The sequence below is a fragment of the Bubalus bubalis genome, chromosome 10 (genome assembly GCF_019923935.1).
Source record: "Bubalus bubalis isolate 160015118507 breed Murrah chromosome 10, NDDB_SH_1, whole genome shotgun sequence".
In the NCBI taxonomy this organism is placed as follows: Eukaryota; Metazoa; Chordata; class Mammalia; order Artiodactyla; family Bovidae; genus Bubalus; species Bubalus bubalis.
In genome coordinates, this window is record NC_059166.1 from 71015079 (window position 1) to 71040304 (window position 25226).

At 39.8% G+C, this 25226-nt stretch overlaps 1 protein-coding gene across 1 annotated transcript; it reads left to right on the forward strand.

The window, feature by feature from the left end:
- Positions 1–1159: 1159 nt before the first annotated feature.
- Positions 1160–23889, forward strand: LOC102408920 (nephrocan). Its single transcript, XM_006071445.4, has 3 exons — positions 1160–1446; positions 13764–14665; positions 23442–23889. Exons 1-3 carry the CDS (start codon positions 1258–1260, stop codon positions 23887–23889), a joined length of 1539 nt encoding a protein of 512 aa, XP_006071507.3. The 5' UTR covers positions 1160–1257.
- The last annotated feature ends 1337 nt before the right edge of the window (positions 23890–25226 follow it).

Sequence of the window (25226 nt, forward strand, 5' to 3'; positions counted from 1 at the left end):
TGAGCATTGCTTTGCTATTCGAAAATTCTAAAAATTAAAAAAAAATCTATTCTATTCTAAAAATTCTATTACTGGACAAAAGAAATAAATAATAAAGCTTCTTGAAAATCAGAATATTGACAGAAATCTCTTATCACTTCCTGTCTCTGATAGTAAAAGAAAACAGAGGACAAACAATTAGAAAAGAGGTGTAGAGAAAGTCTTTTGGGAAAAGCACACAAAATCCTTACTCTGGAAATAGAATGAATTGATTAGTACAGCCAAGAAACTTTTGCCTTCGATATGATAATTGTAGCAAAGTAAGGCTGAAGAGGAGATCAGAGAAGATTTTCAATATTAGGAAGGGTTTCTAAGAGCAATCTGCTGAAGCCACATGGGGAAATTTAGGTCTTCCACTTTGGGGGAAAGAGTTTCTCTATATAATCTTTTGCTTAAAACGCTTTCAAATTCCTTTAGCAGGGATGAACACAGCAAGACACGAAGTCACAACTGCGGGGCCCCCAGGACATAGGAAGCTTTCCCTCACTGGTAGGAATTCACGACCAAGTTCCTCTGAAAACTAAAGAACTTTTCTTCCAGTATTACAAACAAACAAAGATAATAGACCTAGTGTGATGTTATATTTTCATCCGAGTCAGTAACATTTTTGAACAACAAAAATATTTTCTATATGTGATATGAGGGTGATCAAGTGACAGATGAATCAAACAAGTTACCTGTGGCTCTAAACATCTCTCCATTGTACCCCCATTGTTTCACTAGCAATAAAATACTGAAACAACAATAATAAATAGAAAACCTGTCTATTTTCCCATACTGGTTAATGTGAGGAGAAAACACCTGCCCATTGCAATCCCACAAAAATGGTTTTAATACAGGGTCACAGAAAATTCAATGGTTTTATAGCCCACTATAAAACAGCTCTTTGTCTTTTCCCCCTAATTCCCGAGTGTCACATTTAACAAAACAAGGAAACTACAGATAATAGAGGTGTTTGCAGATTAGCCTTTCAAGCCATAAATAACATAGGGTTTTGCTCACCTACAAATATTAAGGCAGCTTATCAATGTTTAAGTGCCTTCCTCTTTGTAATAGTTGCTAACATTTTAACCCAGGCAAATTGGGAATTTTTTCTCTCCTGTCTTCTTACATTGACAGAGTACACATTCATAAGGTTCTATGATCAGATTTCACGGTATAAAAAGTGAGGCATCGCCTGAACACGCGCCTGCTACGTGAGAGGCCCTGTTTTGGGAGATGAGTCTGCTCTACGCTTTCCTTGCTCTGCTCTCTCTCTGCTATGGTCTCGATCCTCACTGTCCTGGACGATGCAGCTGCGACTCAGAGCAGTCGGTGCAATGCTACAGGCTAACGGAGGTGCCGTCGGGCATTCCTTCCACCACCAAGAAGCTCTACATCAGCCATAGCAAAATTCAACACCTTCAGGTAATCACTCATTCTCCTGCAACTTTATTTTGTGAGACAGGGTGAAGGGGTGACTGTGGGGTTGTTAAACTTAATGTAAATAATCGAAACTTAAAAGCGATGATTATGAAATTGTGTCGCTGTACTAGCTACCTGTTTGCTCTGTGTAGTGAGATGGGTATATGCCTCTGGATATTTCATTTTAGTGAAGGAGCCCCCCCCCATAATGAAATAATATTTTGTTTTAGTTTTTTAAAATTTTTAATTATGTTGTTGCAGAGTAAAAGTAGAGTAATGATTCTTAACAAAAAGAGTTTGAGAGCATTGGCTTCTTCATGTCCCCGTTTTAAAAAGAATTTGGGTGAAAAAAACATACTTTTGTTTATGCCATAGAAGGCAGATGATACTTAGAACATTATAAGGCTATCAAGATAAACACAGCATGTGAGAATTATTCATACAAACCCTACAAACCAGCCGGGCATTAATGTCTTTATGGAAACTTATACAGAAGAAATACACGTTTTTGTTTTGCCACATTACTGAAATTCTTATTCTATGTGCTTTTATTTTTTAATTTATTTTTAGTTGATCTATGTGCTTTTAATTATGGCTTTTATTTTCATGCTTTCCTATTCAGAGGGCACTTGAAAAGAGTGCTATAGATCTGTCTGACTTGTATAACATGAAGAAACTTGTTTTTGACCTTTGGTATTTTGAAAGGTATCAAGAGACGAGATACCTCATTTTAGTTTTCTCACTAGAGATAGAATTACCTTAGGCAAGCAGTTAAAAAAAAAAATCTCTGGACCTTATTTGTTACTTTTATGACATGAGAAGGCTGGATTAGATTGGGGATCCCAGGAATTTTCTAGATGGAAAATTCTATGACTCTCTGGTCACTGCTTCCCCCTCATCAATCCAAACCTTAAGATAAGGAAATACCTGTGTATAATCCAGATGCAGAGAGTCAGCAGGGGAATGTACTTTTCCTTCAAACAGAGACACCTCCCTGTCCCCCTGTTTTATTTGGTCAAGAAATTTTAATGTAGGTGCACACAAACCCTGCGAGTTTGAAATATGTGGCATGGTATTTATTTCGAGGTTCAATAAGCACCACTGCCTAGTCGTCATCTGTTTACTTTCTTCTTCTAATTCAGTAGTGCCTAATGCCTGTCAGGTCTCAGCATTCAAGCAAGACACCTGGTTAAAGGGCAAAATGCTTAAATATTTGTCCTGAGGACTTGAGATACTGAGAGGTGGAGTGTCAACGAAGCCTGGTAATGATCCCCCACTGCTGCTCTGCAGTCAGTAAAATGAAATTATGTCCCTCATCAAACTCACTTACTGATTGAGTTCATTTGTCACTGGTTTAGGTTCACTGAACAGCAATATTGATTGGTTTAGGTTCATTGAATAGCAATATTGCCATTTCCCTGACTTTAACCTAGTTAATTATCTCTAGAAAGGACTGTTTGCAGCAGAAAAGTTGAAGAAAGAAAGGACTGTTTGGTGAAGGAAGTAGAAAGTTCTGAGCAATAATACTTTTCTTTTCCCTTTTAAAAATCCTTCAGGCTTTAAATGACCATATTTTACTTGCATTTAGTGAATGCAATGTTATTCTGTTTATCTGGTTTGAATTATAGAATTGGGTGCCTGTATTTTAAACAAAAAGACTTAAAATGGATCTACAGATTAATAACAATATAAACTATATATATATATACACACACACATACACGTACATATATATACATATATAACATATATATGTATGCATGCACAGCATGTTTATATATACATATATATGTGTATATATACCACAATTTTAAATGTTTCTATTACTTGTTCATATGATTCAATTGTCTTTGGGTCTGTGAATGCTATGGTTGAGACTGGAGATAAAAGATGAAAAATTCAGTTCCAGGAGTTTCTTAATGGCCTAGTGGTTAGGATTCTAGGCTCTCAACTGATGTGGCTCAGGTTTAATCCCTGGTTGGGGAACAAAGATCCTACAAGCCACACAGTACAGTCAAAAAGATGAAAAAGTATTAAAAATTCACAGTTTCTGCCCTCAAGAAAAGAAGTTTTATTCATCCTTTTATCTGTAAAAATCCCTGCTTCTTTGAGGTGCCCATCATCAGACAATAACACTCTGTTTGTTCCTCTGTGAGTTTTATACTGTGCCCCTGTCTCTTTCATCCTAAGTCTCCTAGTCTTCCTCTCCATCCTAAGTTCTGCATCTTTTGGGGTGCCTTTAGCGTTCAATATCCTAGTCCCACACTTCCTTGAACTCACAAAAATTATCTATCTACATTTTCAGTTCTCCACAGCTGTCTACTCTCTTGTTTATATCATAATCCTCTTTATACCTGAAATTTTTCTAATCAAAAATCTTGAATTCCCAAATGTGCTCTCTTGTCATTATCTCCTTTCTATTCAGCTGCCACATGCTGCACTTATCATTCTATCTCATGGAGACGTCTAATCCTAGATCTACCCACATTCTCTCAGATATCAGTTCATTTCTTATTTATCTTCTTTCCCTACCCCTTCCCCTTTTGCATCCCACAATTGTCACCCTATGGACTGTAACCCGCCTGGATCCTCTGTCCACAGAATTCTCCAGGCAAAAATACTGGAGTGGGCTGCCATGCCCTCCTCCAGGGATCTTCCTATCCCAGGAATTGAACCTGCGTCTCCTGTGGCTCTTGCATTGCAGGCAGGTTCTTTACCAATTATCTCAACACTTATTCAGCAAAGCCTCAGTCTCTATTTAATATGATCACTTTCCTTTGTTTCGCCTATACCTGGACAGCTGGTGCTGCTGGAGAGGATCATATCTGGTGTCATACCCAAGATAACTTTTACCAAACCCAAGGTCATGACAATGCATGCCTGTATTTTCTTCTAAGAGTTTTACAGGTTTAGCTCTAACATATAAAGGACAAATAGAAATGTCTTTGGGGTTCTCCAGTGACTCAGTGGTAAAGAACCTGCCTGCAATGCAAGAGCCACAGGAAATGCAGGTTCAATTCCTGGGATGAGAAGATCCCTGGAGGAGGGCATGGCAACCCACTCCAGTATTCTTTCCTGGAGAATTTGTGGACAGAGGAACCTGGCAGGTTACAGTCCATAAGGTTGCAAAGAGTTGGACACGACTGAAGCAACTTAGCATGCATACATAAATGTCTTTCTGGTGGCAGTCAATGAAAAGAATTATTTACATATATCTTTTGTGGAAGAGAAGAAGGTACTTCAAATTCTTCTTGTGTAAGAAATGTATAGGGACTTCCCTGATGGCCCAGCGGGTAAGACTCTGTGCTCCCAATGCAGGGGTCCTGGGTTTGATTCCTGGTGAGGGAACTAGATACCCGGTGCCGCAACTGCAGTCTCAGTGCCGCCCCTCAGTTGTGTCTGGCTATTTGCGACCCCATGGCCTGTGGCCTGCCAGGCTCTTCTGTCCATGGAATTTTCCAGGCAAGAATATTGGAGTGCGTTGCCATTTCCTCCTCCAGGGGATCTTCCCTACCCAGGGAATGAACCTGCATCTCTTGGGTCTCCTGCATTGGCAAGCAGATTCTTTACCACTATCCCACTTGGGAAGCCCCCAGTTAAGACCTACCGCAGCCAAATAAATAAATACATATTTTTTAAAAAGAACTATATAGTTTATCAACAAGGGAGAGGTTATGAATTCTTTTTATATTCTCTCCATACTTTCCAGAATTTTTAAATTTTTTACAGAGAACAAATGTTGCTTCGATGATCAGGAAAAATTCCAACATCGTTTAGAAAACGCCTTGCTGGCTTGGTTCACATATGTCTGAGGCAGTCACTGTGAACGTGTCGGATTCCTGCGTACATTTGACCTAAACAGAGCCTAAGGAAGTCCTGTGACCCTCTAGTGCTTGGAGGGGGAGCTTCCCAGAACTGAAAACTGAAACAAAGCCTTTTCATGGAGAGACCAGCAGAATTGGCCCCTCTGCTCTGTTTCATTTTACTTGGCTTGCTTTTTTTTTTCTTTAACTTTTCATATTATAACTTTTATCTCCATAAGTATTAGGTTCACCAAACTGTAAAACTGTGATGGCAGGAATTTTACTTAGCTAAGCTTTCTAAGCCTGTTTTTCTTTCTTTCCCCCTAAGCCTAATTGTTAACACCAAGCCACACGTGCCTTGCTTTTTCACCAATGTTGACAAATGGCCAACAGTCCCAAGGTTAGCTCCAGGGCACAAGCATCTCTTTCCACATCTCTTGAGCACAACCCTGCTCAGCCCACGGAAATGGAAAAAACAAGTCTGGCAGATTTTTTTTGCCTTTGTCAGCTCTGCAAACTCAACTGATAAGTTGAAAATCAATGGGTGTCTTTCTCATTGTGGCACCAGAACTCTATACACTTCAGCTAAATTCATGTTATAAACAGTAAAGTTAAAAATATATGTGTGTTAACATTTCTCCAAAAAAGACATACAGATGGCTAACAAACACATGAAAAGATGCTCAACATCACTCATTATCAGAGAAATGCAAATCAAAACCACAATGAGGTCACATCTCACACCGGTCAGAATGGCTGCGATCCAAAAGTCTACAAACAGTGAATGCTGGAGAGAGTGTGGAAAAAAGGGAACCCTCTTACACTGTTGGTGGGAATACAAACTAGTACAGCTACTATGGAGAACAGTATGGAGATTCCTTAAAAAAACTGGAAATAGAACTGCCTTATGACCCAGCAATCCCACTGCTGGGTGTACACACCTAGGAAACCAGAAGTGAAAGAGACACATATACTCCAATGTTCATCGCAGCACTGTTTACAATAGCCAGGACATGGAAGCAACCTAGATGTCTGTTGGCAGATGAATGGATAAGGACGTTGTGGTACATGTACACAATGGAATATTACTCAGCTATAAAAAAGAACACATTTGAATCAGTTCTAATGAGGTGGATGAAACTGGAGCCTGTTACACAGAGTGAAATAAGTCAGAAAGGGAAAGACAAATATTGTATATTGACACACATTATGGAATTTACAAAGAAGATGGTAACGAAAACCCTATATGAGAGACATCAAAAGAGACACAGATGTAAAGGACAGACTTTTGAACTCTGTGGGAAAAGGTGAGGGTAGGATGATTTGAGAGAATAGCATTGAAACATGTGTATTACCATATGTTAAATAGATGACCAGCGCAAGTTCGATGTATGAAGCAGGGCACTCAAAGCCAGTGCTCTGGGACAACCCAGAGAGATGGGGTGGGGAGGGAGGTGGGATTTTCAGGATGGGGGGACACATATACACCCATGGCTGATTCATGTCGACGTATGGCGAAGACCACCACAATATTGTAAAGTAATTAGACTCCAATTAAAATAAATAGATTAATTTTTTTAAATACATGTGTTAGGGTAAGATAAACCTGGATTGGAAGCCCAATCTTTTCACTTCCTAGCAAGAAATACTTGGACAAATTGTTCTGCCTTCTTGAGCTTTAGTTTCCCTCAGTGAAAAGGGAATAATCATGTTTACACACAGAGCTTTGTAAACATAAGCATTGTATGTGTCAGTTCTAGTGACATGGATGAACCTAGTGGCTGTTATACAGAGTGCAGTAAGTCAGAAAGAGAAAATAAGTATTGTGTATGAACACATATATATGGAACCTAGAAAAATGGTAATGATGAACTTATTTGAGGGCAGGAACAGAGAGCAGACTTGTGGACACAGCAGAGGAAGAGAGGGTGGGACAAGGGTGAGAGAGTGGCACTGACACATATACACTACCAGATGCAAAGCAGATGCTAGTGGGGAGTGGCTGGATGACACAGGGAGCTCAGCCCGCTGCTCTCTGATGACCTAGACAGGCGGACTGGGAGGGAGGTTCAAGGAGGAGGAGACATAAGTATACTTAGGCTGTTTCAGTTGTTGTATGGCAGAAACCAACACAAAAGTATAAAGTAAGTATCCTTCAATTAAAAGACAAAAGATAAGCATAGTAAATATTTAGAAAATGGTAGGCCATTTTAACTAATAATCAGTTCAGTTCAGTCGCTCAGTCATGTTCCACTCTTTGTGACCACGGGATTGTAGCACGCCGAGCCTCCCTGTCCATCACCAACTCCCGGAGCTTGCTCAAACTCACATCCATTGCATCGGTGAGGCCATCCAACCATCTCATCCTCTGTCATCCCCTTCTCCTCCTGCCCTCAATCTTTCCCAGCATCAGGGTCTTTTTAAATGAGTCAGTTCTTCGCATCAGGTGGCCAAAGTATTGGAGTTTCAGCTTCAGCATCAGCCCTTCCAATGAATATTCAGGACTGATTTCCTTTAGGATTGACTTGTTGGATCTCCTTGCTGTGCAAGGGACTCTCAAGAGTCTTCTCCAACACCACAGTTCAAAAGCAACAATTCTTCGGTGTTCAGTTTTCTTTATAGTCCAACTTTCACATCCATACATGACCACTGGAAAAACCATAGCTTTGACTAGACGGACCTTTGTTGGTAAAGTAATGTCTCTGCTCTTTAATATGCTAAGTTGGTCATAGCTTTTCTTCCAAGAAGCAAGCTTCTTTTAATTTCATGGCTGCAATCACCATCTGCAGTGATTGTGGAGCCCCTCAAAATAGTCTCTCACTGTTTCCATTATTTCCCCATCTATTTGCCATGAAATGATGGGACCAGAAGCCATGATCTTCGTTTTCTGAATGTTGAGTTTTAAGCCAACTTTTTCACTCTCCTCTTTCACTTTCACCAAGCAGCTCTTGAGTTCTTCACTTTCTGCCATAAGGGTGGTGTCATGTGCATATCTGAAGTTATTGATATTTCTCCCAGCAATCTTGATTCCAGCCTGTGCTTCATCCATTTTACATAATGTACTCTGCACAGAAGTTAAATAAGCAGGGTGACAATATACAGCCTTAATGTACTCCTTTCCCAATATGGAACCAGTCTGTTGTTCCATGTCCAATTCTAATTGTTGCTTCTTGACCTGCATACAAATTACTCAGGAGGCAGGTCAGGTGGTCTGGTATTCATATCTCTTGAAGAATTTTCCACAGTTTGTTGTGATCCACAACAAAGGCTTTGTCATAGTCAAAAATCAGAAGTAGATGTATTTCTGGAACTCTCTTGCTTTTTTGATCTTCCAATGGATGTTGGCAATTTGATCTCTGGTTCCTCTGCCTTTTCTAAATCCAGCTTGAACATCAGGAAGTTCACAGTTTATGTACTGTTGAAACCTGGCTTGGAGAATTTTGAGCATTACTTTGCTAGAGTGTGAGATGAGTGCAATTGTGCAGTAGTCTGAGCATTCTTTGGCATTGCCTTTCTTTGGGATTGGAATGAAAACTGACCTTTCCAGTCCTGTGGCCACTGCTGAGTTTTCCACATTTGCTGGCATATTGAGTGCAGCACTTTCACAGCATTATCTTTTAGGATTTGAAATAGCACAGCTGGAATTCCATCACCTCCACTAGCTTTGTTTGAAGTGATGCTTCCTAAGGCCCACTTGACTTCACATTCTAGGATGTCTGGCCCTAGGTGAGTGATCACACCATTGTCATTATCTGGGTCATGAAGATCTTTTTTTGTACATTTCTTCTGTGTATTCTTGCCACCTCTTCTTAATATCTTCTGCTTCTGTTAGGTCCATACCATTTCTGTCCTTTAATGTGCTCAGCTTTGCATGAAATGTTCCCTTGGTATCTCTAATTTTCTTGAAGAGATCTCTACTTTTTCCCATTCTATTTTTTCCTCTATTTCTTTACATTGATCACCGAGGAAGGCTTTCTTATCTCTTCTTGCTATTCTTTGGAACTCTGCATTCAAATGGGTATATCTTTCCTTTACTCCTTTGCCTTTTGCTTCTGTTCTTTTCTCAGATACTTAAGGCCTCCTCAGACAACCATTTTGCCTTTTGCATTTTTCTTGGGGATGGTCTTGATCACTGCCTCCTGTAAAATGTCACAAACCTCCATCCACAGTTCTTCAGGCACTCTGTCTATCAGGTCTAATGTGTTGAATCTGTTTGTCACTTATGCTGTATAATTGTAAGGGATATGATTTAGGTCATACCTGAATGGTCTAGTGGTTTTCCCTACTTGCTTCAATTTAAGTCTGAATTTGGCAATAAATTCTGAGCCACAGTCAGCTCTCTGTCTTGATTTTGCTGACTGTATAGAGCTTCTCCATCTTTGGCTGCAAAGAATATAACCAATCTGATTTCGGTATTGACCATCTGGTGATGTCCATATGTAGAGTCTTGTGTTGTTGGAAGAAGGTGCTTACTATACTCTGTCAGCCTTTGACCTGCATCGTTTTGTACTCCAAGGCCAAATTTTCCTGTTACTCTAAGTAGCTCTTGACTTCCTACTTTTGCTTTCCATTCCCCTATAATGAAGAGGACATGTTTTTTGTGTTAGCTCTAGAAGGTCTTATCGGTCTTCATAGAACTGTTCAACTTCAGCTTCTTCAGCATTACTGGTCAAGGCATAGATGGATTACTGTGATTTTGAATGATTTACCTTGGAAATGAACAGAGATCATTTTGTCACTTTTGAGATTGTATCCAAGTACTGCACTTTGGACTCTTTTGTTCACTATGATGGCTACTCCATTTATTCTAAGGGATTCTTGCCCACAGTAGTAGATATAATGGTCATCTGAGTTAAATTCACCCATTCCAGTTCATCTTAGTTCGCTGATTCCTAAAATGTTAATGCTCATTCTTGCCATCTCCTGTTTGACCACTTCCAATTTGCCTTAATTCGTGGACCTAACATTCCAGGTTCCTATGAAATATTGCTCTTTACAACATCGGACTTTATTTCCATCACCAGTCACATCGACAACTGGGTGTTGTTTTGGCTTTGGCAAAAGTAATCTGTATTCACCTGATAAAGGGAAAAGGTTCTCTATGCTTAATAACATAAAGTGACTATTCCCTGGATTCAGTTAAGAATATGACTGGTATTTACTATGTAGGCTAGTCTATATACTTTATAAATAAAAATGGAGACAAATTGAAGCTCCCACACCACACTTTTTCCTCAAAGAAACTGTCCATTCAGATTCACGTTATTTCTGAGACTGGCTGCATAGTCAGCAGTCTTTTTAGGGTTTGTTGTCAAGCAGATAGAAGTGGAGGCATTTGCAACATCAAGGTCTTTTTTTCGGGACATCAACAGTCCCAGAGGTGCAAATCTATGTGTAGAGTCATTTGTGACCTAATATGAAAGAAAGCCTAGAAAAAGGCAATTTAGAAGGAAGAATAGATTAAACACCCTGAGTCTTGGACAGGTCATTTATTTTATTTTTATTTTTCAGCCTCATCCCTTCAGTTCAGTTCAGTTCAGTCACTCAGTCATGTCCGAATCTTTGCAAGCCCATGGACTGCAGCACACCAAGCTTCCCTGTCCACCAACTCCCGGAGCTTGCTCAAACTCACAACCATCTCATCCTCTGTCGTCCCCTTCTCCTCTCACCTTCAATCTTTCTCAGCATCAGGGTCTTTTCCAATGAGCCAGTTCTTCACATCAGGTGGCCAAAGTATTGGAGTTTCAGCTTCAGCATCAGTCCTTCCAATAAATATATAGGACTGATTTTCTTTAGGATTGACTGGTTTGTTCCTCTTGCAGTCCAAGGGAATCTCAAGAGTCTTCTCCAACACCACAGTTCAAAAGCATCAATTCTTCGGCATTCAGCTTTCTTTATAGTCTAACTCTTACATCCATACATAACCACTGGAAAAACCATAGCTTTGACTAGATGGACCTTTGTTGGTAAAGTAATATCTCTACTTTTTAATATGCTATCTAGGTTGGTCATAACTTTCCTTCCAAGGAGCAAGTGTCTTTTAATTTCATGGCTGCAGTCACCTTCCGCAGTGATTTTGGAGCTCAAGAAAATAAAACCGGTCACTGTTTCCATTGTTTCCCCACCTATTTCCCATGAAGTGATGGGAACAGATGCCATGATCCTCGTTTTCTGAATGTTGAGCTTTAAGACATCTTTTTCACTCTCCTCTTTCATTTTCATCAAGAGGCTCTTTAGTTCTTCTTCACTTTCTGCCTTAAGGGTGGTGTCATCTGCATATCTTAGGTTATTGATATTTCTCCTGGCAATCTTGATTCCAGCTTAAACCTTCCCTTATATGGAAGATTTGTACTATATAATCTCTAAAATTTCTGCTTTTCTAAAAATATGATATGTGTCCAGATCTTGTTTCTTATTTGAAAAACATTAATTATAGACCACAGGCAACAGAAAATGTATTAGAAAATGATGAGTTGAGGAAGAAAGGGCTTTGGAGTTCTGTAAACCTTGTTGAAATTCAAACTTGCAGGGTTATGAAGAGAACTAATGATAACATGTAAAAAAGCACATGGAACTTGTAGATGCTCAACAAATGCAAAAACAAAAAGTACTATTCTTGGGAGTATGACTAATTAATGCATCTGATTAATCATTAAGAAAATATAAAATGTTAGCAGCAATATATAAGCCAAGGCAGCTGCCAAAAATTTTATGATTAAAAATATTTGTTTATTGAATTTTTAACATGAGATTCTTCAACTAGTATACCATTTTAGGAGATGCTTTAAAATATACCATAATTCACATCACAGGTCCTCCTGTAGTATAATCACATTTAACAAACATGTGCTGCAGAATTAACCCACTTTGAAGGTATTAACCATATACTGGTATTACAAAAGGGTTCAACTGCACAATTAAATCAACATTTAGAAGCTGTAGACAGTAAGACATAAAATCGTGCATTGAAAATTCCAGCTTAACTGAATTCTAAATCAGGTTGAAAATTTTGTGAAGATTTATCACGCTGAGGAAAATCTGGAACAATTCTTCATTTACCTAAACATGATTTTACTCGAGAAACAAATACCAAAAATTACATCATCCTAAAAAGGAGGTAGATGTCAAGCTAGGAGTTTGGAGGGTTTGTGGAAAGATAGGGGTGCTTAAACTTGCAAACCATGGAGAAAGTGTATCAGATTCCTAAAATCGAGGAGAAGAATTGCATTAGGTCTGGGGTATATGCATGAATGGACTCCTTGCTCTACAGACATGGAGACACGTGTATCCTATTTGTTTCTTCATGAATCTTTTTCATCAATGAAACAAAAATTGGGGAGTGGGAACAAGGAGACTAGTTTTCCAAACTATAATATACTTGAAAATGTCTTTCTGATAGGCCCATCCAACTGATAGCAGTATCTAGGACATTAATTTTTTTTTACTTTTAATGCTTAAAATTGTTTAAATGTAATTTAATAATTTTAAACATCTAGACAATGTGAAATGTAGATAGATAATGAAAATTCCCTATAACCTTACCTTCTAAGAGTTAGCAACTCTAGTTAACAGCTTGGTGAAATTTCCAGATTGTTTCCTTTTTGGCTGTTACAAGATGATGCAACAAAGAACATCCTGTCCCACACATCATTGTGCAATTTGTAAGCACTTCTACCTAGCAGTAAACTTGCTGGGTCAAAGAATACACAGCACAAGTTGGCCAATTTTATGTTTATCAATAGTGTATGAAAGTGCTTAAAATATTTTAGACCTCTTACACTGCTGCTGCTGCTAAGTCGCTTCAGTTGTGTCCGACTCTGTGCGACCCCATAGATGGCAGCCCACCAGGCTCCCCCGTCCCTCTAGCAGTTGTGAATAAAAATGGTCAGGACCTGAGTTTCTATCCTTTTCCAAGAGATAATTTAAAAGCACATGGAGACCAGCCTGTGCTCTGTGATGACCTTGAGGGAGGGAATGGGGTGGGGAGGGAGGTTCAAGAGGGAAGGGGTATATATCAGATCAGATCAGTCGCTCAGTAGTGTCCGACTCTTTGCGACCCCATGAATCGCAGCATGCCAGGCCTCCCTGTCCATCACCAACTCCCAGAGTTCACTGAGACTCACATCCATCGAGTCAGTGATGCCATCCAGCCATCTCATCCTCTGTCATCCCCTTCTCCTCTTGCCCCCAATTCCTCCCAGCATCAGAGTCTTTTCCAATGAGTCAACTCTTCGCATGAGGTGGCCAAAGCACTGGAACATATATGTATATAATTATGACTGATTCATGTTGTTGTATAGCAAAACCAATACAATATTGTAAAGCAACTTCCCTCAAATTAAAAAAAGTTTTAAGTAATTCTAGTAATAAAATAAAATAGATCCTGAAGGAAAAAGCTGAAGTATCATTAGTATTGAATGAAAACGTATATGCCTTTTTAAAAATAATAATCCTAATTTACTGCTTTTCTCCTCTTTTCCCCATCCCTGCTTTTTTTTTTTTTTTTTTTTTTAATAGCTATCTAACTTTACCCAAATGTTAGCGCTAGAAGATTTTCTTCTGCTGGCCAGTGGAACAGAGTCAGTAGAAAACGACACTTTCAAAACTCTGAGTACTTTGAAGACCTTGGAACTCTGGAAAAATAAGTTAAGACGGGTCCCCCATGCTCTCCCGGCCAGTCTTGAAGTGTTAAAACTAAATGATAATTCAATATATGTCCTTCACGGATCTGATTTTGAAGGACTGAAGAAATTAAAAATCCTTGAACTGAAAAACAATCTGATCTCTTCTATCTCTCCCAGCATGCTCTCCTCCCTTGTCAGTCTGCAAAGCTTGATGTTAGACGCCAACAACATCGAGAATGTGGAGGGACCCTTGGCACTTCCCCATCTGAAACATCTGAGCATGGAGAATAACAAGCTACATCTCATACCAGCTAGCTTCTTCACTTCCCTTCAGTCTCTGCAATTTCTCAGTTTCAGTAGTAACTTTCTGACTAAAATTCCTATTAACCTCCCCAAATCTTTGCTCTCTTTAAAAATGGAGAGAAACCGGCTCAAAGCGGTGAGGTTTCGAGATATGAAACACTTAGAGAATCTTTCCCACCTTTACCTGTCAGAAAACTCACTCTCTTCCATCGAGGGGGCACAGCTCCTTGCCAATTTAACCACCCTTGAGGTGTCCCAAAACCAACTTCAGACGTTGCCCCTCCGACTACCAGCCCGGCTACAAAAGCTGGATATCAGCAATAATCTGATTCGGAAAGTTACCGCGCAAGATTTCCGGGACCTCCGAGATTTGAAACACTTGTTTCTGGACAACAACATTGTCAGCTTGTTTGAAGCTGGAGCCCTGCAGAAGTGTTCCCAGCTCTCCAATCTGGCCTTGGAGCAGAACCTACTCCTGTCTATACCTCTGCGGTAAGTGAGCTTTATCATCTGTGGAACTTACAAGAGAAGTCTTCCAAAGATGGGGTCAACTAAGTACATTACACAAGAAAGAAAAGTAGTCCAAGTAAATGTAATTTATCTGATTAAAGCTATCCAAGGGTTCAGAGGCAGAAGTTTTAAACAAGGGTTTGGAATCTCCAGCCCTCAAGCTGACTCCTACACTAACTTACCTTGCCTGTGGGACAAGATACCAACAGATCTATATTAGAGATCTGTATTAGAAGCAACTGCAGCTTCAGGGAAGTATGCTAACGAACATCACAGGGGGCTATTACTTGTAAAAATGTGTTCTGGTTTTCTAAGCTATGGCCTGGATCCAGCAACAGGCGCACTAGGCATGTGCTTAAGGGGGCCCATGCTTAGTCCTGTCTGACTCTTTACAACCCCATGGAGCGTAGCTGCCAGGTTCCTCTGTCCATGGAATTTTCCAGGCAAGAATATTGGAGCAGGTTGCCGTTTCCTACTACAGGGGATCTTCCCAACCCAAGGATGGAACTCGTGTCTCTTGCATCTTCTGCATTGGCAGGCAGATTCCACTGCACCATTGGGAAGCAAGGCATGTGTTTAACACTAGCAAAGCAAGGACCCCAGGAAAAACTGAGGGGGAAAATGTAGTAAGACATTTATATTTTTAAAAGCATTGAAATAGTTTATAAGGGAAAAATCAAAACCTTGAAATCTAACATTGTATTTATTTTGAATTATGTATTTAGGAGCCATTTGTTTTTCTCAGTGCTGTGGGGTGCTGCTTAGTTTTCTGTGGGCCTGTTTGTGAGTGTGTGAGTCAGTTTGTGTTGGTCTTACCTTATGTTTTCAGTTGTTTCTTCTATTCTCTTTCTCTCACACACACAAACACACGTACATCCTCATACTCTGGCACTTAATAATTTTCTTCCAAATATCCCTACTTCTATCCCCAACCCACTGTACTTGTTCCCCTCTAACCAAAGTCATAATCTGTTACTAATATGTTCATGTTAATTGACTCTATTTAACTTTTATCCCATGTTTCACATTTTAAAGTAGAATAAAAATAGAAGAGTAAGTACTATTATTCTCCTTAAAAAGATACTATGTTGTTTATTAAACAGCAGATTCTTTTTCTTTGTGGGGCAGTGGTCTTTGTGGGTCGGTGGGCAGAGTGTGCAGGGGTGGGAGTGTTCTAGACACAACAGCCAGTACAAAGGCTCTAAGGCTAAAGCATGTGGTCAGTATTTCAAGACTCTCATTCTTAAGACCAAGATCATGTCATCCGGTCCCTTCACTTCATGGTAAATAGATGGGGAAACAATAGTAACAGGGGAAATGGTAATGGGGAATGGTTCAGTTCAGTTCAGTTCAGTAGCTCAGTCGTGTCCGACTCTTTGCGACCCCATGAATCGCAGCACGCCAGGCCTCCCTGTCCATCACCAACTCCCGGAGTTCACTCAGACTCACGTCCATCGAGTCAGTGATGCCATCCAGCCATCTCATCCTCTGTCGTCCCCTTCTCCTCCTGCCCCCAATCCCTCCCAGCATCAGAGTCTTTTCCAGTGAGTCAACTCTTCGCATGAGGTGGCCAAAGTACTGGAGTTTCAGCTTTAGCATCATTCCTTCCAAAGAAATCCCAGGGCTGATCTCCTTCAGAACGGAATGGTTGGATCTCCTTGCAGTCCAAGGGACTCTCAAGAGTCTTCTTCAATACCACAGTTCAAAAGCATCAATTCTTCAGTGCTCAGCCTTCTTCACAATCCAACTCTCACATCCATACATGACCAAAGGAAAAAGCATAGCCTTGACTAGACGAACCCTTGTTGGCCAAGTAATGTCTCTGCTTTTGAATATGCTATCTAGGTTGGTCATAACTTTCCTTCCAAGGAGTAAGCATCTTTTAATTTCATGGCTGCAGTCATCATCTGCAGTGATTTTGGAGCCCCCAAAAATAAAGTCTGACACTGTTTCCACTGTTTCCCCATCTATTTCCCATGAAGTGATGGGACTGGATGCCATGATCTTAGTTTTCTGAATGTTGAGCTTTAAGCCAACTTTTTCATTCTCCACTTTCACTTTCATCGAGGCTTTTGAGTTCCTCTTCACTTTCTGCCATAAGGGTGGTGTCATCTGCACATCTGAGGTGATTGATATTTCTCCCGGCAATCTTGATTCCAGCTTGTGCTTCTTCCAGTCCAGCGTTTCTCATGATGTACTCTGCATATAAGTTAAATAAGCAGGGTGACAATATACAGCCTTGACGTACTCCTTTTCCTATTTGGAACCAGTCTGTTGTTCCATGTCCAGTTCTAACTGTTGCTTCCTGACCTGCATACAAATTTCTCAAAAGGCAGATCAGGTGGTCTGGTATTCCCATATTCCCATGGGGAATGGTAACAGGTTTTATTTTCTTGGGCTCCCAAATCACTGCAGATGGTGACTGCCGCCATGAAAGTAAAAGATGCTTGCTCCTTGGAAGAAAAGCTCTGACAAACCTAGACAGAGTATTAAAAAGCAGAGACATCACTTTGCTGACAAAGGTCCATATAGTCAAAGCTATGGTTTTTCTAGTAGTCATGTACAGATGTGAGAGTTGGACCATAAAGAAGGCTGAATGCTGAAGAATTAATGCTTTTGAACTGTGATGTTGGAGAAGACTCTTGAGAGTCCCTTGGACAGCAAGGAGATCAAATAAGTCAATCCTAAAGTAAATCAACCCTGAATATTGATTGGAAGGACTGATGCTGAAGCTGAAGCTCCAATTCCCTTTGGCTACCTGATGTGAAGAACTGACTCATTGGAAAACACCCTGATTTCTGGGGAAAATTGAAGGCAGGGGAGAAGGGGATGACAGAGCATGAGATGGTTGGATGACATCACCGATTCAATGGACGTGAGTTTGAGCAGACTCTGGAAGATAGTGAAGGACAGGGAAGCCTGGCGTGCTGCAGTTCATGGGGTTGCAAAGAGTCAGACATGACTGAGTGACTGAACAACAACATTCTTGTTATTTAAATAATTTCTCTACTATATTTTCGATTACTGCATGCTCCTCCAAAAAATATGCATCAAGTAAAAAGTCACAAAACAGGTTAGGGAGTAACTATCTCACCTAAGGATTCTCAGCAGGCTCTGACAGCCATGGACAAAACTGTGAACTTGGTGAATTTTTCTATTCAGGTGACTTTTAGAAAGCATTTGGGGAAGTAATCCTGCTAAGTTTAATGAGTGAAAAGTAGCTTAATTATTCTTAATTACTTCTGACAGAGTATCTGTGTTTTAATAAGTGACTACAGAAAGCACAATGCTTTTACCCAACAGAATGTATAATGGATTTGTAAGCCTGCTGCTTAAAACTCAACATTCAAAAAACTAAGATCATGGCATCTAGTCCCATCACTTCATGGCAAATAGATGGGGAAACAATGGAAACACTGAGAGACTTTATATTTTTGGGCTCCAAAATCACTGCATGGTGACTGCAGCCATGAAATTAAAAGACACTTGCTCCTTGGAAGAAAAGCTATGACCAACCTAGAAAGCATATTAAAAAGCAGAGACATTATTTTGCCAACAAAGGTCCATCTAGTCAAAGCTATGGTTTTTCCAGTAGTCATGTATGGATGTGAGAGTTGGACTATAAAGAAAGCTGAGTGCTGAAGAATTGATGCTTTTGAACTGTGGTGTTGGAGAAGACTCTTGAGAGTCCCTTGGATCGCAGGAGGATCCAACCAGTCCATCCTAAAGGAAATCAGTCCTAAATATTGATTGGAAGGACTGATGTTGAAGCTGAAACTCCAATACTTTGGCCACCTAATGCAAAGAACTAACTCATTTGAAAAGTTTCCCACCTGATGCTGGGAAAGACTGAAGGTGGGAGGAGAAGGGGACGAGAGAGGATGAGATGGTTGGATGGCATCACTGACTCAATGGACATGAGTTTGAGCAAGCTCCAGGAGTTGGTGATGGACAGGGAAGCTTGGTGTGCTGCATGCAGTCCATGGGGTCGCAAAGAGTCGGACACTTCTGAGCCACTGAACTGAACTGACTGAAGCCTGCTGCTGCTGCTCAGTCGCTTCCGTCCTGTCCGACTTTGTGCAACCCTATGGACTGTAGCCCTCCAGGCTCCTCTGTCCATGGAATTCTCCAGGCAAGAATACTGGAGTGGGTTGCCATGCTCTCCTCCAGGGGATCTTCCCAATCCAGGAATTGAACCCAGGTATCCTGCGTTGCAGGCAGATTTTTTTTTTTTTACCACTGATCCACCAGGGAAGCCCTTGCAAGCCTGAGCTAACCCTAATTTTCAAATCTGATTTCACAATTGAATTATCTGGATAACTTTTAAAAAGCCCATTCATGCCTAGACCTCACTTCAAACCAGTTACATCATCACCCTAGGCATCAGTATTTTTAAAAAGCTCCCCAGATGAATTTAAGGCATAGCCCAGGTTGAGAACTACTGGGAAAGGACAATGAGGCAAGTAATGAGCGACCAGGGGGTAGCTCATGGGTATGCCCATGAGGCATAAGTGAAGCCACACAGCTCTCTACTCTGTCAGAGAACTTGGCCTGTGTTCTTATAGAAAGTGATTTTTAAATTCCCCATCATGACCACCAAACCCCTACTCTGCAATTTTTCTTTGAACTGGAAATTTGGAAGGACCCCAAAAAATTTTTCCGTGGTTTCCCTCCTATAAAGAATTAAAGTACACCTGTGGCGGATTCATTTTGATATTTGGCAAAACTAATACAGTTATGTAAAGTTTAAAAATAAAATAAAATTAAAAAAAAAAAAAAGAATTAAAGTACAATACTATCTATTCCTTGGGCTTCCCTGGTGACTCAACCATAAAGAATCTGCCGGCTAATGCAGAAGATGTGCATGTGTTCCCTGGGTTGGGAAGATCCTCTGGAGGAGGAAATGGCAACCCACTCCTGTATTCTTGCCTGAAAAATTCCATGGACAGGGGAGCCTGGCAGCCTACAGTCCATGGGGTCGCAAGAGAGTTGGATACGACTGAGCGACTCAATCACAACTTAGAATTTAGACTACCCAGAACCTGGGTCTCACTTTTTGCTGCTTCTCATTTCACCAGTCTGCAGCTCAGGGAACAAAGATAAGTTACACCACTCCTTCATTATTCACAATTTGGATAATTCAAATCCAGAATAGCTTTCTACAACCTAATGAAGCCAGTTAGCATTTTTTTCTTACACTCAAGTGCCATCTACTGAAAAATGGGGGTGTGCCTCTTTTTACTCTAAGGAGGGATATTGCCCAAAGAACAAACAGCATTTCTAGACACTTGTTTGTCTTAAAATCAGGGCTACATTTTTATAGAAATCAGACTTATAAAGACAAACTATATCAAAGAAATAAATGACTGCCAAAAGATCACAAAGCAGGAATTTACTGATTTCTCTTATAATACCATTTTGATTATCCATAATAACATGAAAGAAAAAAAAAGATACTTCTAAGAACAGGTACAGTTTTTTGCTACCCAGCTGATAATTGAATAACTGTGTTTGTTTAAAAGAAAAGCTTGGCTTGCTCAATGTCTTTAGTTAACATTTTTATGTGACTTCTGTGCAGTGAATACTTGGAAAATCAGAAGCTTTAAAGAGCTAAATAACTGGGACTTCCGCAGTGGCCCAGTGGTTAAGACTCCACTTCCAATGCAAGCGGCATGGGTTCAATCCCTAGTCGGGGAGCAAAGATCCCACATGCTGTGAATGTGGCCAAAAAAAAAGAGCTAAATAATTTACCTGAAGTCACATACTAGTAGATAGAATAGCCAGAGTTAGAACTCAAAGTCTTAATAAGTAGACTTGACTCTTGAGTTTACTGTATCTTTCCTCAGCTGCTGTGCCCCTTGTACCCTCAATAGTTCCAGAGCCTTGGTTGCCACATCATCACCAATTAACAGTCCATTTTTACTTGGGGAAAAAAAAAGCTACACACAGATTTTCTGTATAACTTTTAGAGATGTAAGCTGGATAAGCTGGTGTGTGCACAAAGTTACATTCTCTCAGGGATTAATTTCAAACTGAATTTAACTGTGGATATCAATTTGAAAATTGTTAATTGTATTAACAACAGACTTATTAAGAGAAAATGTCTTTGCAGAAGCTTATACCACACTGTTAAAATGTATGAAGTGATTTTCCCTGGTAAATTAACCCATTTTGTTAGGTAACTTTAATTCCAAATTTAAAAAAAGTCACTTTAAACAAGCATGACTTTAAAATATTCAAAAGCACAAATACTTATGTATGTATATATATTATATGATTTAGGAGATGAATACAAATATAAAATATATAAACATAAATATATACAACTATAAAATGTAAATATCAAAGAAAAAAACCAAGGACAAAATTTAGGCTAAGTGCCAGTAACCATGGGCTTCCCTCGTGGCTCAGATGGTAAAGAACCTGCCAGCAATGTGGGAGACTAGGGTTCGATCCCTGGGTTGGGAAGATCCCCTGAAGAAGAAAATGGCTACCCATTCCAGTAACCTAAAAGATTAACCTTTTAGAATTAAATTCATCTAAAAATAACACTATAACAAACAAAAGGTAATATTGTTGTAAAATATGGTTAAATTCATTTGTTTCTTTCTCTTTGGCATAGCAATCATATGACTGAGACCACCATAAAAAATTCCAGTGAATACTAAAAAGCATGAAATAGAATATGTTCCCACAGCATGGAGATAGCATTTGGGTGGTGTTTTGCAGGACCTTTTTTCCCATAAAACTTTTTTGCTTATTGTACTTCATAAAGAGAATGAAATGAAGTGGCTCAGTCGTGTCCGACTCTTCGCGACCTCATGGACTGTAGCCTATCGGACTCCTCCGTCCATGGGATTTTCCAGGCAAGAATACTGGAGTGGGTTGCCATTTCCTTCTCCAGGGGAACTTCCCGACCCAGGGATCCAACCCGAGTCTCCTCGATTGTAGGCAGACACTTTACCGTCTGAGCCACAAGGGAAGCACTGAATGGAAAGCTGTTGACTCACAGAAAAATTTTGACTTCACAACGGTGATCCTTTTTTATTTTTATCAATAGTCATTAGCATGAAATTTTTCAAATTGGTATCCACAGTTAAAATTTTTTTTTCCTGATTATACAGCAATACCTGTTCAAGGTTGAAAACTTTGTGTGCTGAGAAATAAAGGAGTCATCCATAACTGCTCAATCAGAACCCATGTCTAGCCATAAGTTGTTTTTATGTATTTCAGATCAGTCAATTTTGTCTTCTATTTTCCCCATTTAACATTATTGGGTAGCTTTTTTCTCTCTTTTTCTGTTTCTTTTTTTTTTTTTTTTTTTTTTTTTTTATAAATATCACCATGGACCCAGAGATCTTAATTCATTCAGTGAGTTATGGTTATTTATAGTTGCTAGTCTCTTTTGATGCTCAAATTTCCTTAATAGGAGCTTCTCCAAGCTGGTTCCTGTGTTCATGGGACACAATTCCATTATCTCTATTAAAAAAAAAAAAATTGTGGTAAAACACTAACATAAAATTTACCACGTTAACCATTTTAAAATGTACAATTAATATTAAGTATATTTGCACTGTTGTGCAACCAGCGTCCAGAACTTTTTCATCTTGTGAAACTGAAACTCTGTACCCATTAAACAGCTCATTTCCCCTCTCCCCTAAATCCCTGACAACCACTATTCTACTTTCTGTTTCTATGAATTTGACTACTCTAGACATCTTATATAAGTAGAATCATACAGCAGTTATCTTTTGAAGTGAAGTGTTTGTCAGTCAGTCGTGTCAGACTCTTTGTGATTCCATGGACTGTAGCATATCAGGCTTCTTTGTCCGTGGAATTATCCAGGCAAGAATACTGGAGGGGGTTGTCATTCCCTTCTCCAGGGAATCTTCCTGACCCAGGGATCGAATCCGGGTCTCCTATATTGGAGCAGATTCTTTAACGTCTGAGCCACCAGGGAAGTTATCTTTTTATGACTGGCTTTTTTTCCCACTTAGCATAGTATCCTTATTCATGTTGTAGCATGAGTCAGAATTTCCTTCGTTTTAAGGCTGGATAATATTCCATTGTAGGTACTTATATTTTGTATTTTGCTTACTCATTTATCAATCAATGGACATTTGGATTGCTTCCACATTCTAACTATTGTGAATTTGACATGGGAATATAACATGGGTACATAAGTATCTCTTTGAGAACTTCCTTTCAATTCTTTTGAGTATATACACAAAAGTGGAATGGCTGGATCATATGGCAATTGTATTTTTAATTTGGGGAGGACCACCATACTGTTTTCCATATCATCTGTACTGTTTATACTCCCATCCACAGTGCACAAAGGTTCCAATTTCTCCACACTCTTGCTAACACTGTATTTTTGGAAAGCAGCCATCATGATGGGTGTTCCACTAATCTCTGAACACTTCATTGCATTCTGGTTCAGATGTTCTAGCTTACTTTGCCCCAGACATGGAATTAGCCATTTTTTCAAGATTTTCACTGGAGGAGAAAAATATATGAATATAAAATAGAAGAAATCAGAAGTTTAGAAAATAAGTCCTATGAGAAAGGGTTAAAGACCAATAGGTAAGACTCAGGTTTGTACTTTAAATTAACTTTTCAAAATAAAGCTTGTTTTCTAGCTTCAGAGGGAACAGAACGGTGCAGCAAAGGTGGATGTTGCTCAGTCTGAGTTGCCTCGACAGTTTGGAATGACGGTCACAGCCTCCTCTCACATCCTGTTTCCATGCTTTTTCAGGCTCCCAGGAACCTTAGCCAGGCTGGACCTAAAAGGCAATGCCATCCAGGATATTGCTGAGAGGGAGGTCAAGGATCTGAAGCAGCTTCAGGTTCTAAACCTTAGGAACAACAAGCTTTCCGCTTTAGACCTCAAAGCCCTGGAGGTGCTGCCTCGCCTCCGGCACCTGTATCTGGATGGAAATCCATGGAATTGCACCTGCAGTCTCCTGAGAGCCAGGGAGGTCCTGAAGGCCAAGGGCACAGATGTGAGGGGAGGACAGTGTGTGGCACCAGCTGAACGACAAGGGGAGAGCTGGATGTCTTCCAAGAAGATCATGAAGCAATGTGAGCATCACTTACATCTGACCGAGAAAAGCAAAGAGACCAAAAAGAAACCAAAGCTGGAGGAGCACGCCAGCATCAGAATCAATGTGGATGATGATTATTATGATTATGAGATAGATTAAGGATGAGCTTTGTTTGCAGTTTAGAAAAAGGTTTTGTTTCTTTCTTTCTTAAAAGTAGACGTCATTTTTAGAGCAGTTTTAGGTTCATAGCAGAATCGAGAGCAAAGTACAGAGATTTCCTGTATACCCCCTACCCCTACACAAACATAGCCTCCTGCATTACTACATGTCCCACCAGATGTGGAACATTTATTACAGTTGATGAACCTGTATCAGTGCATCATAATCACCTAAAGTCCACAGTTTACATTGGGGCTCACTTTTGGTGTTGTACATACCATCAATCAGTTCAGTCACTCAGTCATGTCCAGCTCTTTGTGACCCCATGGACTGCAACACGCCAGGCCTCCCTGTCCATCACCAACTCCCAGAATTTACTCGAACTCATGTCCATTGAGTCAGTGATGCCATCCAACCATCTCATCCTCTGTCATCCCCTTCTTCTCCCACCTTCAATCTTTCCCAGCATCAGGGTCTTTTCCAATGAGTCAGTTTTTCTCTTGAGAGAAGACTTTTTTTGAGAGTTCAAAAGTATCAATTCTTCTGTACATACTATGGGTTTGGACAAACATATAATGACATGTATTCACCATTATAGTATCACAAAAAGTAGTCTCACTGCCCTAAAATTCCTCTTTGCTCCACAAAAAATGCTTTTTAATGTTCAATCTCTTAAGCAGAAATATATAATACATTTAGATATGCAATAAGTTTAAATAAGTTTTTCTCTTTTTTTTTAATGAATGAAATGACAGTTAAGTTGAAATGACGGTTAAGATAAGTTGAGGTGGGAGGAGTAATGTAGAAAAGATCAACATTCAGAAGAAGATGTAAATTCCTACCATGTTAAAAGTAATTTGTGTTTTATACTGAAACCTAGACAAACAGTAATGCCCAATAAAATCACCATCTAACTTCCTGCAAATTGAGCAGATCGTTTTCTCAAATAAAAAGTGATGATTTCGTATATGAAGCTGGTACCTAAAGGCCTATACTATACACGTTTGCTTACAAGAAATAAAAACGGACTCTAACTTGAAGCAGGAAAGAATTTATTGAAAAGATTGGGACTAGCTCACAGAATCAAAGGAAAAACTGGAGCATATGGTAAGGATGGAGATCAGGTCGGGCCCCAGGGAAAAGAACGTAATGGCGAGTCCCTGAGCTTTTTCAGGGTTCTCTCTGCAGAACGAAGTGTTCCACTATTATCAGTGTTATTAATAGCTCCCCTCTTCTCAGGAGTCACATCCTCAGAGGGAGAGACTAATTGTTCTAGCTTGAGTCACATGTTTGCCTTTAACTAAGGTACAGAAGCCAAGGCTACTTTGACAGCCTCC